This window comes from Lampetra fluviatilis, chromosome 71 (genome assembly GCF_964198595.1).
Source record: "Lampetra fluviatilis chromosome 71, kcLamFluv1.1, whole genome shotgun sequence".
NCBI lineage: Eukaryota > Metazoa > Chordata > Hyperoartia > Petromyzontiformes > Petromyzontidae > Lampetra > Lampetra fluviatilis.
Window position 1 is genome coordinate 2,985,504 of NC_136345.1, and position 16,909 is coordinate 3,002,412.

The following is a 16,909-nucleotide window of genomic DNA, read 5'->3' on the forward strand; positions in this document are numbered from 1 at the left end:
ATAGGCTCATCACACAGAGACCCACAGAGTCACCACACAGAGAGCCATAGACTCATCACACAGAGACCCACAAACTCACCACACAGAGACCCATAGACTCATCAAACAGAGACCCACAGAGTCACCACACAGAGACCCATAGACTCATCACACAGAGACCCATAGACTCACCACACAGAGACCCATAGACTCATCAAACAGAGACCCACAGAGTCACCACACAGAGACCCATAGACTCATCACACAGAGACCCACAAACTCATCACACACAGACCCATAGACTCATCACCACAGAGACCCACAAATTCACCACACAGAGAACCATAGACTTATACAGAGACCCATAGGCTCATCACACAGAGACCCACAAACTCACCACACAGAGAACCATAGACTCATCACACAGAGACCCATAGACTCATCACACAGAGACCCATAGACTCATCACACAGAGACCCATAGACTCACCACCACACAGAGACCCACAGACTCACCACACAGAGACCCACAGACTCACCACACAGAGACCCACAGACTCACCACACAGAGACCCATAGACTCATCATACAGAGACCCACAGACTCATCACACAGAGACCCACAGACTCATCACACAGAGACTCATAGACTCACCACACAGAGACCCACAGACTCATCACACAGAGACCCACAGACTCATCACACAGAGACCCACAGACTCACCACACAGAGACCCACAGACTCATCACACAGAGACTCATAGACTCATCACACAGAGACCCACAGACTCATCACACAGAGACCCACAGACTCACCACACAGAGACCCACAGACTCATCACACAGAGACCCACAGACTCACCACCACACAGAGACCCACAGACTCACCACCACACAGAGACCCACAGACTCACCACCACACAGAGACCCATAGACTCACCACCACACAGAGACCCATAGACTCACCACACAGAGACCCATAGACTCACCACCACACAGAGACCCATAGACTCACCACAACACTGAGACCCATAGACTCACCACCACACAGAGACCCATTGACTCACCACACAGAGACCCAGAGACTCACCACCACGCAGAGACCCATAGACTCACCACAACACAGAGACCCATAGACTCACCACCACACAGAGACCCATAGACTCACCACCACACAGAGACCCATAGACTCACCACAACACTGAGACCCATAGACTCACCACCACACAGAGACCCATAGACTCACCACACAGAGACCCAGAGACTCACCACCACGCAGAGACCCATAGATTCACCACCACACAGAGACCCATAGACTCACCACCACACAGAGACCCATAGACTCACCATACAGATACCCATAGACTCACCACCACACAGAGACCCACAGACTCACCACCACACAGAGACCCATAGACTCACCACCACACAGAGACCCATAGACTCACCACCACACAGAGACCCATAGACTCACCACCACACAGAGACCCATAGACTCACCACCACACAGAGACCCACAGACTCACCACCACACAGAGACCCACAGAATCACCACCACACAGAGACCCGTAGACTCACCACCACACAGAGACCCATAGACTCACCACCACACAGAGACCCATAGACTCACCACCACACAGAGACCCATAGACTCACCACCACACAGAGACCCACAGACTCACCACCACACAGAGACCCACAGACTCACCACCACACAGAGACCCATAGACTCACCACCACACAGAGACCCATAGACTCACCACACAGAGACCCATAGACTCACCACCACACAGAGACCCATAGACTCACCACAACACTGAGACCCATAGACTCACCACCACACAGAGACCCATAGACTCACCACACAGAGACCCAGAGACTCAGCACCACGCAGAGACCCATAGACTCACCACAACACAGAGACCCATAGACTCACCACCACACAGAGACCCATAGACTCACCACCACACAGAGACCCATAGACTCACCATACAGATACCCATAGACTCACCACCACACAGAGACCCACAGACTCACCACAACACAGAGACCCATAGACTCACCACCACACAGAGACCCATAGACTCACCACCACACAGAGACCCATAGACTCACCACCACACAGAGACCCATAGACTCACCATACAGATACCCATAGACTCACCACCACACAGAGACCCATAGACTCATCACCACACAGAGACCCATAGACTCACCACCACACAGAGACCCATAGACTCACCACCACACAGAGACCCATAGACTCACCATACAGAGACCCATAGACTCACCACCACACAGAGACCCACAGACTCACCACCACACAGAGACCCATAGACTCACCACCACACAGAGACCCATAGACTCACCACCACACAGAGACCCATAGACTCACCACCACACAGAGACCCACAGACTCACCACCACACAGAGACCCATAGACTCACCACCACACAGAGACCCATAGACTCACCACATAGAGACCCATAGACTCACCACCACACAGAGACCCATAGACTCACCACAACACTGAGACCCATAGACTCACCACCACACAGAGACCCATAGACTCACCACACAGAGACCCAGAGACTCACCACCACGCAGAGACCCATAGACTCACCACAACACAGAGACCCATAGACTCACCACCACACAGAGACCCATAGACTCACCACCACACAAAGACCCATAGACTCACCACAACACTGAGACCCATAGACTCACCACCACACAGAGACCCATAGACTCACCACACAGAGACCCAGAGACTCACCACCACGCAGAGACCCATAGATTCACCACCACACAGAGACCCATAGACTCACCACCACACAGAGACCCATAGACTCACCATACAGATACCCATAGACTCACCACCACACAGAGACCCACAGACTCACCACCACACAGAGACCCATAGACTCACCACCACACAGAGACCCATAGACTCACCACCACACAGAGACCCATAGACTCACCACCACACAGAGACCCACAGACTCACCACCACACAGAGACCCACAGACTCACCACCACACAGAGACCCACAGACTCATCACCACACAGAGACCCATAGACTCACCACCACACAGAGACCCATAGACTCACCATACAGAGACCCATAGACTCACCACCACACAGAGACCCATAGACTCACCACAACACAGAGACCCATAGACTCACCACCACACAGAGACCCACAGACTCACCACCACACAGAGACCCACAGACTCACCACAACACAGAGACCCATAGACTCACCACCACACAGAGACCCATAGACTCATCACCACACAGAGACCTATAGACTCATCACCACACAGAGACCTATAGACTCATCACCACACAGAGACCCATAGACTCATCACCACACAGAGACCTATAGACTCATCACCACACAGAGACCCATAGACTCATCACCACACAGAGACCTATAGACTCATCACCACACAGAGACCCATAGACTCACCACAACACAGAGACCTATAGACTCACCACCACACAGAGACCCATAGACTTACCACCACACAGAGACCCATAGACTCACCACCACACAGAGACCCACAGACTCACCACCACACAGAGACCCACAGACTCACCACCACACAGAGACCCACAGACTCATCACCACACAGAGACCCATAGACTCACCACCACACAGAGACCCATAGACTCACCACCACACAGAGACCCATAGACTCACCATACAGAGACCCATAGACTCACCACCACACAGAGACCCATAGACTCACCACCACACAGAGACCCACAGACTCACCACAACACAGAGACCCATAGACTCACCACCACACAGAGACCCACAGACTCACCACCACACAGAGACCCACAGACTCACCACAACACAGAGACCTATAGACTCACCACCACACAGAGACCCACAGACTCACCACAACGCAGAGACCCATAGAATCACCACCACACAGAGACCCATAGACTCATCACCACACAGAGACCTATAGACTCATCACCACACAGAGACCTATAGACTCATCACCACACAGAGACCCATAGACTCACCACCACACAGAGACCCATAGACTCACCATACAGAGACCCATAGACTCACCACCACACAGAGACCCATAGACTCACCACCACACAGAGACCCATAGACTCACCACCACACAGAGACCCACAGACTCACCACCACACAGAGACCCACAGACTCACCACAACACAGAGACCTATAGACTCACCACCACACAGAGACCCACAGACTCACCACAACACAGAGACCCATAGACTCACCACCACACAGAGACCCATAGACTCATCACCACACAGAGACCTATAGACTCATCACCACACAGAGACCCATAGACTCACCACCACATAGAGACCCATAGACTCACCACACAGAGACCCATAGACTCACCACCACACAGAGACCCATAGACTCACCATACAGAGACCCATAGACTCACCACCACACAGAGACCCATAGACTCACCACCAAACAGAGACCCATAGACTCACCACCACACAGAGACCCACAGACTCACCACCACACAGAGACCCACAGACTCACCACAACACAGAGACCTATAGACTCACCACCACACAGAGACCCACAGACTCACCACAACACAGAGACCCATAGACTCACCACCACACAGAGACCCATACTCATCACCACACAGAGACCTATAGACTCATCACCACACAGAGACCCACAGACTCACCACAACACAGAGACCCATAGACTCACCACCACACAGAGACCCATAGACTCATCACCACACAGAGACCTATAGACTCATCACCACACAGAGACCTATAGACTCATCACCACACAGAGACCCATAGACTCATCACCACACAGAGAACTATAGACTCATCACCACACAGAGACCCACAGACTCACCACAACACAGAAACCTATAGACTCACCACCACACAGAGACCCATAGACTCACCACACAGAGACCCATAGACTCACCACCACACAGAGACCCATAGACTCACCACCACATAGAGACCTACAGACTCATCACCACACAGAGACCCATAGACTCACCACCACACAGATACCCATAGACTCATCACCACACAGAGACCCACAGACTCACCACCACACAGAGACCCACAGACTCACCACCACACAGAGACCCATAGACTCATCACCACACAGAGACCCATAGACTCACCACCACACAGAGACCCATAGAGTCACCACCACACAGAGACCCACAGACTCACCACCACACAGAGACCCATAGACTCACCACCACATAGAGACCTACAGACTCATCACCACACAGAGACCCATAGACTCACCACCACATAGAGACCCATAGACTCACCACAACACAGAGACCAATAGACTCATCACCACACAGAGACCCATAAACTCATCACCACACAGAGACCCATAGACTCACCACCACACAGAGACCCATAGACTCATCACCACACAGAGACCCATAGACTCACCACCACACAGAGACCCATAGACTCATCACCACACAGAGACCCATAGACTCATCACCACACAGAGACCCATAGACTCACCACCACACAGAGACCTACAGACTCATCACCACACAGAGACCCATAGACTCACCACCACATAGAGACCTACAGACTCATCACCACACAGAGACCCATAGACTCACCACCACACAGAGACACACAGACTCATCACCACACAGAGACCCATAGACTCACCACACATAGAGACCCATAGACTCACCACCACACAGAGACCCATAGACTCACCACCACACAGAGACCCATAGACTCATCACCACACAGAGACCCATAGACTCACCACCACATAGAGACCCATATACTCACCACAACACAGAGACCCATAGACTCACCACACATAGAGACCCATAGACTCATCACCACACAGAGACCCATAGACTCATCACCACACAGAGACCCATAGACTCACCACCACACAGAGACCCATAGACTCATCACCACACAGAGACCCATAGACTCATCACCACACAGAGACCCATAGACTCACCACCACACAGAGACCCATAGACTCACCATCACACAGAGACCCATAGACTCACCACCACACAGAGACCCATAGACTCACCACCACACAGAGACCCATAGACTCATCACCACACAGAGACCCATAGACTCATCACCACACAGAGACCCATAGACTCACCACCACACAGAGACCCATAGACTCACCACCACACAGAGACCCATAGACTCACCATCACACAGAGACCCATAGACTCACCATCACACAGAGACCCATAGACTCATCACCACACAGAGACCCATAGACTCACCACCACACAGAGACCCATAGACTCACCACCACACAGAGACCCATAGACTCACCACAACACAGAGACCCATAGACTCATCACCACACAGAGACCCATAGACTCATCACCACACATAGACCCATAGACTCACCACCACACAGAGACCCATAGACTCACCACCACACAGAGACCCACAGACTCACCACCACACAGAGACCCATAGACTCACCACACATAGAGACCCATAGACTCACCACAACACAGAGACCCATAGACTCATCACCACACAGAGACCCATAGACTCATCACCACACAGAGACCCATAGACTCACCACCACACAGAGACCCATAGACACCACCATACAGAGACCCACAGACTCACCACCACACAGAGACCCATAGACTCACCACACAGAGACCCATAGACTCACCACCACACAGAGACCCATAGACTCACCACCACATAGAGACCCATAGACTCACCACCACACAGAGACCCATAGACTCACCACCACACAGAGACCCACAGACTCATCACCACACAGAGACCCATAGACTCACCACCACACAGAGACCCATAGACTCACCACCACACAGAGACCCACAGACTCACCACCACACAGAGACCCATAGACTCACCACACAGAGACCCATAGACTCACCACCACACAGAGACCCATAGACTCACCACCACATAGAGACCCATAGACTCACCACCACACAGAGACCCATAGACTCACCACCACACAGAGACCCACACACTCATCACCACACAGAGACCCATAGACTCACCACCACACAGAGACCCATAGACTCACCACCACACAGAGACCCACAGACTCACCACCACACAGAGACCCATAGACTCACCACACAGAGACCCATAGACTCACCACCACACAGAGACCCATAGACTCACCACCACACAGAGACCCACAGACTCATCACCACACAGAGACCCATAGACTCACCACCACACAGAGACCCATAGACTCACCACCACACAGAGACCCACAGACTCACCACCACACAGAGACCCATAGACTCACCACACAGAGACCCATAGACTCACCACCACACAGAGACCCATAGACTCACCACCACATAGAGACCCATAGACTCACCACCACACAGAGACCCATAGACTCACCACAACACAGAGACCTATAGACTCACCACCACACAGAGACCCATAGACTTACCACCACACAGAGACCCATAGACTCACCACCACACAGAGACCCACAGACTCACCACCACACAGAGACCCACAGACTCACCACCACACAGAGACCCACAGACTCATCACCACACAGAGACCCATAGACTCACCACCACACAGAGACCCATAGACTCACCACCACACAGAGACCCATAGACTCACCATACAGAGACCCATAGACTCACCACCACACAGAGACCCATAGACTCACCACCACACAGAGACCCACAGACTCACCACAACACAGAGACCCATAGACTCACCACCACACAGAGACCCACAGACTCACCACCACACAGAGACCCACAGACTCACCACAACACAGAGACCTATAGACTCACCACCACACAGAGACCCACAGACTCACCACAACGCAGAGACCCATAGAATCACCACCACACAGAGACCCATAGACTCATCACCACACAGAGACCTATAGACTCATCACCACACAGAGACCTATAGACTCATCACCACACAGAGACCCATAGACTCACCACCACACAGAGACCCATAGACTCACCATACAGAGACCCATAGACTCACCACCACACAGAGACCCATAGACTCACCACCACACAGAGACCCATAGACTCACCACCACACAGAGACCCACAGACTCACCACCACACAGAGACCCACAGACTCACCACAACACAGAGACCTATAGACTCACCACCACACAGAGACCCACAGACTCACCACAACACAGAGACCCATAGACTCACCACCACACAGAGACCCATAGACTCATCACCACACAGAGACCTATAGACTCATCACCACACAGAGACCCATAGACTCACCACCACATAGAGACCCATAGACTCACCACACAGAGACCCATAGACTCACCACCACACAGAGACCCATAGACTCACCATACAGAGACCCATAGACTCACCACCACACAGAGACCCATAGACTCACCACCAAACAGAGACCCATAGACTCACCACCACACAGAGACCCACAGACTCACCACCACACAGAGACCCACAGACTCACCACAACACAGAGACCTATAGACTCACCACCACACAGAGACCCACAGACTCACCACAACACAGAGACCCATAGACTCACCACCACACAGAGACCCATACTCATCACCACACAGAGACCTATAGACTCATCACCACACAGAGACCCACAGACTCACCACAACACAGAGACCCATAGACTCACCACCACACAGAGACCCATAGACTCATCACCACACAGAGACCTATAGACTCATCACCACACAGAGACCTATAGACTCATCACCACACAGAGACCCATAGACTCATCACCACACAGAGAACTATAGACTCATCACCACACAGAGACCCACAGACTCACCACAACACAGAAACCTATAGACTCACCACCACACAGAGACCCATAGACTCACCACACAGAGACCCATAGACTCACCACCACACAGAGACCCATAGACTCACCACCACATAGAGACCTACAGACTCATCACCACACAGAGACCCATAGACTCACCACCACACAGATACCCATAGACTCATCACCACACAGAGACCCACAGACTCACCACCACACAGAGACCCACAGACTCACCACCACACAGAGACCCATAGACTCATCACCACACAGAGACCCATAGACTCACCACCACACAGAGACCCATAGAGTCACCACCACACAGAGACCCACAGACTCACCACCACACAGAGACCCATAGACTCACCACCACATAGAGACCTACAGACTCATCACCACACAGAGACCCATAGACTCACCACCACATAGAGACCCATAGACTCACCACAACACAGAGACCAATAGACTCATCACCACACAGAGACCCATAAACTCATCACCACACAGAGACCCATAGACTCACCACCACACAGAGACCCATAGACTCATCACCACACAGAGACCCATAGACTCACCACCACACAGAGACCCATAGACTCATCACCACACAGAGACCCATAGACTCATCACCACACAGAGACCCATAGACTCACCACCACACAGAGACCTACAGACTCATCACCACACAGAGACCCATAGACTCACCACCACATAGAGACCTACAGACTCATCACCACACAGAGACCCATAGACTCACCACCACACAGAGACACACAGACTCATCACCACACAGAGACCCATAGACTCACCACACATAGAGACCCATAGACTCACCACCACACAGAGACCCATAGACTCACCACCACACAGAGACCCATAGACTCATCACCACACAGAGACCCATAGACTCACCACCACATAGAGACCCATATACTCACCACAACACAGAGACCCATAGACTCACCACACATAGAGACCCATAGACTCATCACCACACAGAGACCCATAGACTCATCACCACACAGAGACCCATAGACTCACCACCACACAGAGACCCATAGACTCATCACCACACAGAGACCCATAGACTCATCACCACACAGAGACCCATAGACTCACCACCACACAGAGACCCATAGACTCACCATCACACAGAGACCCATAGACTCACCACCACACAGAGACCCATAGACTCACCACCACACAGAGACCCATAGACTCATCACCACACAGAGACCCATAGACTCATCACCACACAGAGACCCATAGACTCACCACCACACAGAGACCCATAGACTCACCACCACACAGAGACCCATAGACTCACCATCACACAGAGACCCATAGACTCACCATCACACAGAGACCCATAGACTCATCACCACACAGAGACCCATAGACTCACCACCACACAGAGACCCATAGACTCACCACCACACAGAGACCCATAGACTCACCACAACACAGAGACCCATAGACTCATCACCACACAGAGACCCATAGACTCATCACCACACATAGACCCATAGACTCACCACCACACAGAGACCCATAGACTCACCACCACACAGAGACCCACAGACTCACCACCACACAGAGACCCATAGACTCACCACACATAGAGACCCATAGACTCACCACAACACAGAGACCCATAGACTCATCACCACACAGAGACCCATAGACTCATCACCACACAGAGACCCATAGACTCACCACCACACAGAGACCCATAGACACCACCATACAGAGACCCACAGACTCACCACCACACAGAGACCCATAGACTCACCACACAGAGACCCATAGACTCACCACCACACAGAGACCCATAGACTCACCACCACATAGAGACCCATAGACTCACCACCACACAGAGACCCATAGACTCACCACCACACAGAGACCCACAGACTCATCACCACACAGAGACCCATAGACTCACCACCACACAGAGACCCATAGACTCACCACCACACAGAGACCCACAGACTCACCACCACACAGAGACCCATAGACTCACCACACAGAGACCCATAGACTCACCACCACACAGAGACCCATAGACTCACCACCACATAGAGACCCATAGACTCACCACCACACAGAGACCCATAGACTCACCACCACACAGAGACCCACACACTCATCACCACACAGAGACCCATAGACTCACCACCACACAGAGACCCATAGACTCACCACCACACAGAGACCCACAGACTCACCACCACACAGAGACCCATAGACTCACCACACAGAGACCCATAGACTCACCACCACACAGAGACCCATAGACTCACCACCACACAGAGACCCACAGACTCATCACCACACAGAGACCCATAGACTCACCACCACACAGAGACCCATAGACTCACCACCACACAGAGACCCACAGACTCACCACCACACAGAGACCCATAGACTCACCACACAGAGACCCATAGACTCACCACCACACAGAGACCCATAGACTCACCACCACATAGAGACCCATAGACTCACCACCACACAGAGACCCATAGACTCACCACCACACAGAGACCCACAGACTCATCACCACACAGACACCCACAGACTCACCACCACATAGAGACCTATAGACTCATCACCACACAGAGACCCATAGACTCACCACCACACAGAGACCTATAGACTCATCACCACACAGAGACCCATAGACTCACCACCACACAGAGACCCATAGACTCACCACCACACAGAGACCCATAGACTCATCACCACACAGAGACCCACAGACTCACCACCACACAGAGACCCATAGACTCACCACCACACAGAGACCCATAGACTCACCACCACACAGAGACCCACAGACTCACCACAACACAGAGACCCATAGACTCACCACCACACAGAGACCCACAGACTCACCACCACACAGAGACCCATAGACTCACCACCACACAGAGACCCATAGACTCACCACCACACAGAGACCCACAGACTCACCACAACACAGAGACCCATAGACTCACCACCACACAAAGACCCATAGACTCACCACCACACAGAGACCCACAGACTCACCACAACACAGAGACCCACAGACTCACCACCACACAGAGACCCATAGACTCACCACCACACAGAGACCCATAGACTCACCACACAGAGACCCATAGACTCACCACCACACAGAGACCCATAGACTCACCACCACACAGAGACCCATAGACTCACCACCACACAGAGACCCATAGACTCACCACCACACAGAGACCCATAGACTCACCACCACACAGAGACCCACAGACTCACCACCACACAGAGACCCACAGACTCACCACCACACAGAGACCCATAGACTCATCACCACACAGAGACCCATAGACTCACCACCACACAGAGACCCATAGACTCACCACCACACAGAGACCCATAGACTCACCACCACACAGAGACCCATAGACTCACCACCACACAGAGACCCATAGACTCATCACCACACAGAGACCCATAGACTCACCACCACACAGAGACCCATAGACTCACCACCACACAGAGACCCACAGACTCACCACCACACAGAGACCCATAGACTCACCACCACACAGAGACCCACAGACTCATCACCACACAGAGACCCACAGACTCACCACCACACAGAGACCCATAGACTCACCACCACACAGAGACCCATAGACTCACCACCACACAGAGACCCATAGACTCACCACCACACAGAGACCCATAGACTCACCACCACACAGAGACCCATAGACTCACCACCACACAGAGACCCATAGACTCACCACCACACAGAGACCCATAGACTCATCACACAGAGACCCATAGACTCACCACCACACAGAGACCCATAGACTCACCACCACACAGAGACCCATAGACTCATCACACAGAGACCCATAGACTCACCACCACACAGAGACCCATAGACTCACCACCACACAGAGACCCATAGACTCACCACCACACAGAGACCCATAGACTCATCACACAGAGACCCATAGACTCACCACCACACAGAGACCCATAGACTCACCACCACACAGAGACCCACAGACTCACCACCACACAGAGACCCATAGACTCACCACCACACAGAGACCCATAGACTCACCACCACACAGAGACCCATAGACTCACCACCACACAGAGACCCAAGAACTCAAAGACCATATCTAGCTACTTTCATTCTTTATTTAAGCAGAGGTTGTGGTTGTTCTGGTGGTTGTTGGCGTGGTTGTTGTGGTTGTTGTGGTGTTATTGTGATTGTTGTTGTTGTGGTGGTTGTTGTTGTGGTTGTAGTGTTGTTGTGATGTTGTTGTCGTGGTTGTTGTTGTTGTGGTTGTTGTCGTGGTTGTTGTCGTGGTTGTTGTGGTGTTGTTGTGATGTTGTTGTGGTGGTTGTGGTGGTTGTTGTGGTGGTTGTCTTGGTTGTTGTTGTGGTTGTTGTGATGTTGTTGTTGTGATGGTTGTCGTGGTTGTTGTTGTGGTTGTTGTGGTGTTATTATGATTGTTGTTGTTGTGGTGGTTGTCGTGGTTGTTGTGGTGTTATTATGATTGTTGTTGTTGTTGTGGTGGTTGTCGTGGTTGTTGTCGTGGTTGTTGTGGTGTTATTATGATTGTTGTTGTTGTTGTGGTGGTTGTCGTGGTTGTTGTTGTGGTTGTTGTGGTGTTATTATGATTGGTGTTGTTGTTGTGGTGGTTGTCGTGGTTGTTGTTGTGGTTGTTGTGGTGTTATTATGATTGTTGTTGTTGTGGTGGTTGTCGTGGTTGTTGTTGTGGTTGTTGTGGTGTTGTTGTGATTGTTGTTGTTGTGGTGGTTGTTGTGGTTGTTGTTTTGGTTGTTGTGGTGTTATTGTGATGTTGTTGTTGTTGTGGTTGTTGTGGTGTTGTTGTGATTGTTGTTGTTGTTGTGGTTGTCGTGGTTGTTGTTGTGGTTGTTGTGGTGTTATTATGATTGTTGTTGTTGTGGTTGTCTTGGTTGTTGTGGTGGTTGTTGTGGTGTTATTGTGATGTTGTTGTTGTGGTGGTTGTTGTGGTGGTTGTCGTGGTTGTTGTCGTGGTTGTCGTTGTGGTTGTTGTGGTGTTATTGTGATGTTGTTGTTGTGATTGTTGTTGTTGTGGTGGTTGTCGTGGTTGTTGTTGTGGTTGTTGTGGTGTTGTTGTGATTGTTGTTGTTGTGGTGGTTGTTGTGGTTGTTGTTGTGGTTGTTGTGGTGTTATTGTGATGTTGTTGTTGTGGTTGTCGTGGTTGTTGTTGTGGTTGTTGTGGTGTTATTGTGATGTTGTTGTTGTGGTTGTTGTGCTGTTATGGTTGCTGTTTTGTTGTTGCGTGGTTGTGTGTTTGTTGATTGGTTGTTGTTAATGGATGTTGTTGTTGTTGTGGTGGTTGTTGATAATTGTTGTTGTGGTGGTGGTGGTCAGGACTCCAGTTTGAGTTCCTCCATCGCCTCCTTCAGAACCAACTCCGGATTCTGCAACTCCAACTTCAACAACAACGGCAACAACATTAACAACAACAACAACAACCACAATAACAACAACCACAATAACAACAACCACATCAAAAACAACCACAACATTAACAACAACATTAACAACAACCACAACATTAACAACAACCACAACAACATTAACAACAACCACAACAACAACCACAACAATCCCACTCTCCCACTCCTCAGTCACTCAGTCACTCAGTCACTTACTCACTCACTCACCAACTCTCCCACTCACTCACCCACCAACTCACCCACTCACTCACCCACCAACCCACTCACCCACTCACTCACCCACTCACTCACCCACCAACTCTCCCACTCACTCACCCACTCGCTCGCTCTCCCACTCACCCACCCACTCTCCCACTCACTCACTTTCTCACCCACTCACTCACCCACCAACTCACCCACTCACTCACCCACCAACCCACTCACCCACTCACTCACCCACTCACTCACCCACCAACTCTCCCACTCACTCACCCACTCGCTCGCTCTCCCACTCACCCACCCACTCTCCCACTCACTCACTTTCTCACCCACTCACTCACCCACCAACTCACCCACTCACTCACCCACCAACCCACTCACCCACTCACTCACCCACTCACTCACTCACCAACTCTCCCACTCACTCACACACTCACCAACTCTCCCACTCACTCACTCAGTCACCCACTCACTCACTTTCTCACCCACTCACTCACCCACCAACTCACCCACTCACTCACCCACCAACCCACTCACCCACTCACTCACCCACTCACTCACTCACCAACTCTCCCACTCACTCACACACTCACCAACTCTCCCACTCACTCACTCAGTCACCCACTCACTCACTTTCTCACCCACTCACTCACCCACCCACTCACCCACTCACTCACCCACCAACTCTCCCACTCACTCACCCACTCACTCTCCCACTCACTCACTTTCTCACCCACCCACTCACCCACTCACTCACCCACTCACTCACCCACCAACTCTCCCACTCACTCACTCAGTCACTCTCCCACTCACTCACTCTCCCACTCACTCACTCACTCACTCGCTCTCCCACTCACCCACCCACTCCTCACTCTCCCACTCACTCACTCAGTCACTCTCCCACTCACTCACTCTCCCACTCACTCACTCACTCACTCGCTCTCCCACTCACCCACCCACTCACCCACTCACTCACTCACCAACTCTCCCACTCACTCACACACTCACCAACTCTCCCACTCACTCACTCAGTCACCCACTCACTCACTTTCTCACCCACTCACTCACCCACCCACTCACCCACTCACTCACCCACTCACTCACTCACAAACTCTCCCACTCACTCACTCAGTCACCCACTCACTCACTTTCTCACCCACTCACTCACCCACCCACCCACTCACCCACTCACTCACCCACTCACTCACCCACCAACTCTCCCACTCACTCACTCAGTCACTCTCCCACTCACTCACTCTCCCACTCACTCACTCACTCGCTCTCCCACTCACCCACCCACTCCTCACTCTCCCACTCACTCACTCACTCACTCACTCTCCCACTCACTCACTCACTCACTCACTCGCTCGCTCTCCCACTCACCCACCCACTCCTCACTCTCCCACTCACTCACTCAGTCACTCTCCCACTCACTCACTCTCCCACTCACTCACTCACTCACTCGCTCGCTCTCCCACTCACCCACCCACTCCTCACTCTCCCACTCACTCACCCACTCACTCACCCACCAACTCTCCCACTCACTCAGTCACTCTCCCACTCACTCACTCTCCCACTCACTCACTCGCTCGCTCTCCCACTCACCCACCGACTCCTCACTCTCCCACCCACTCACTCTCCTACTCTCTTACCCACTCTACCACTCTTCCATTCACTCACTCACTCACTCACCCACTCTCCCACTCACTCTCCCACTCACTCACCCACGCTCTCACGATCTCACTCACCCACTCACTTTCTCACCCACTCACTCACCCACACACTCACCCACTCACTCACCCACCAACTCTCCCACTCACTCTCCCACTCACTCACTCACCCACTCTCCCACTCACTCTCCCACTCACTCACCCACGCTCTCACTATCTCACTCACCCACTCACTTTCTCACCCACTCACTCACCCACCAACTCTCCCACCCACTCTTCCACTCTCTAACTCACTCGCTCGCTCGCTCCCCCACTCACTCTCCCACTCACTCACCCACTCACTCACCCACCAACTCTCCCACTCACTCACTCAGTCACTCTCCCACTCACTCACTCTCCCACTCACTCACTCACTCACTCTCCCACTCACTCTCCCACTCACTCTCCCACTCACTCTCCCACTCACTCACTATTTCACTCTCCCACTCACTCTCCCACTCACTCACCCACTCACTCTCCCACTCACTCACTATTTCACTCTCCCACTCACTCTCCCACTCACTCACCCACTCACTCACTATTTCACTCTCCCACTCACTCTCCCACTCACTCTCCCACTCACTCACTATTTCACTCACCCACTCACTCTCCCACTCACTCACCCACTCACCAACTCACTCTCCCACTCACCCACCCACTCAGCCACTCACTCCCCAACTCACTCTCCCACTCA

General features: G+C 52.0%; 1 protein-coding gene across 1 annotated transcript in view; it reads right to left on the minus strand.

Annotated features, from left to right (window-relative positions):
- Positions 1-13,889: 13,889 nt before the first annotated feature.
- The window catches only part of MORN3 (MORN repeat containing 3), a 50,221-nt gene continuing 47,201 nt past the window's right edge, over positions 13,890-16,909 (minus strand). Inside the window, exon 6 of the mRNA XM_078883435.1 lies at positions 13,890-14,281. Within this exon, the coding sequence (XP_078739561.1) occupies positions 14,216-14,281 (66 nt within the window). The 3' untranslated portion in view covers positions 13,890-14,215. The remainder of the gene's footprint in view (positions 14,282-16,909) is intronic.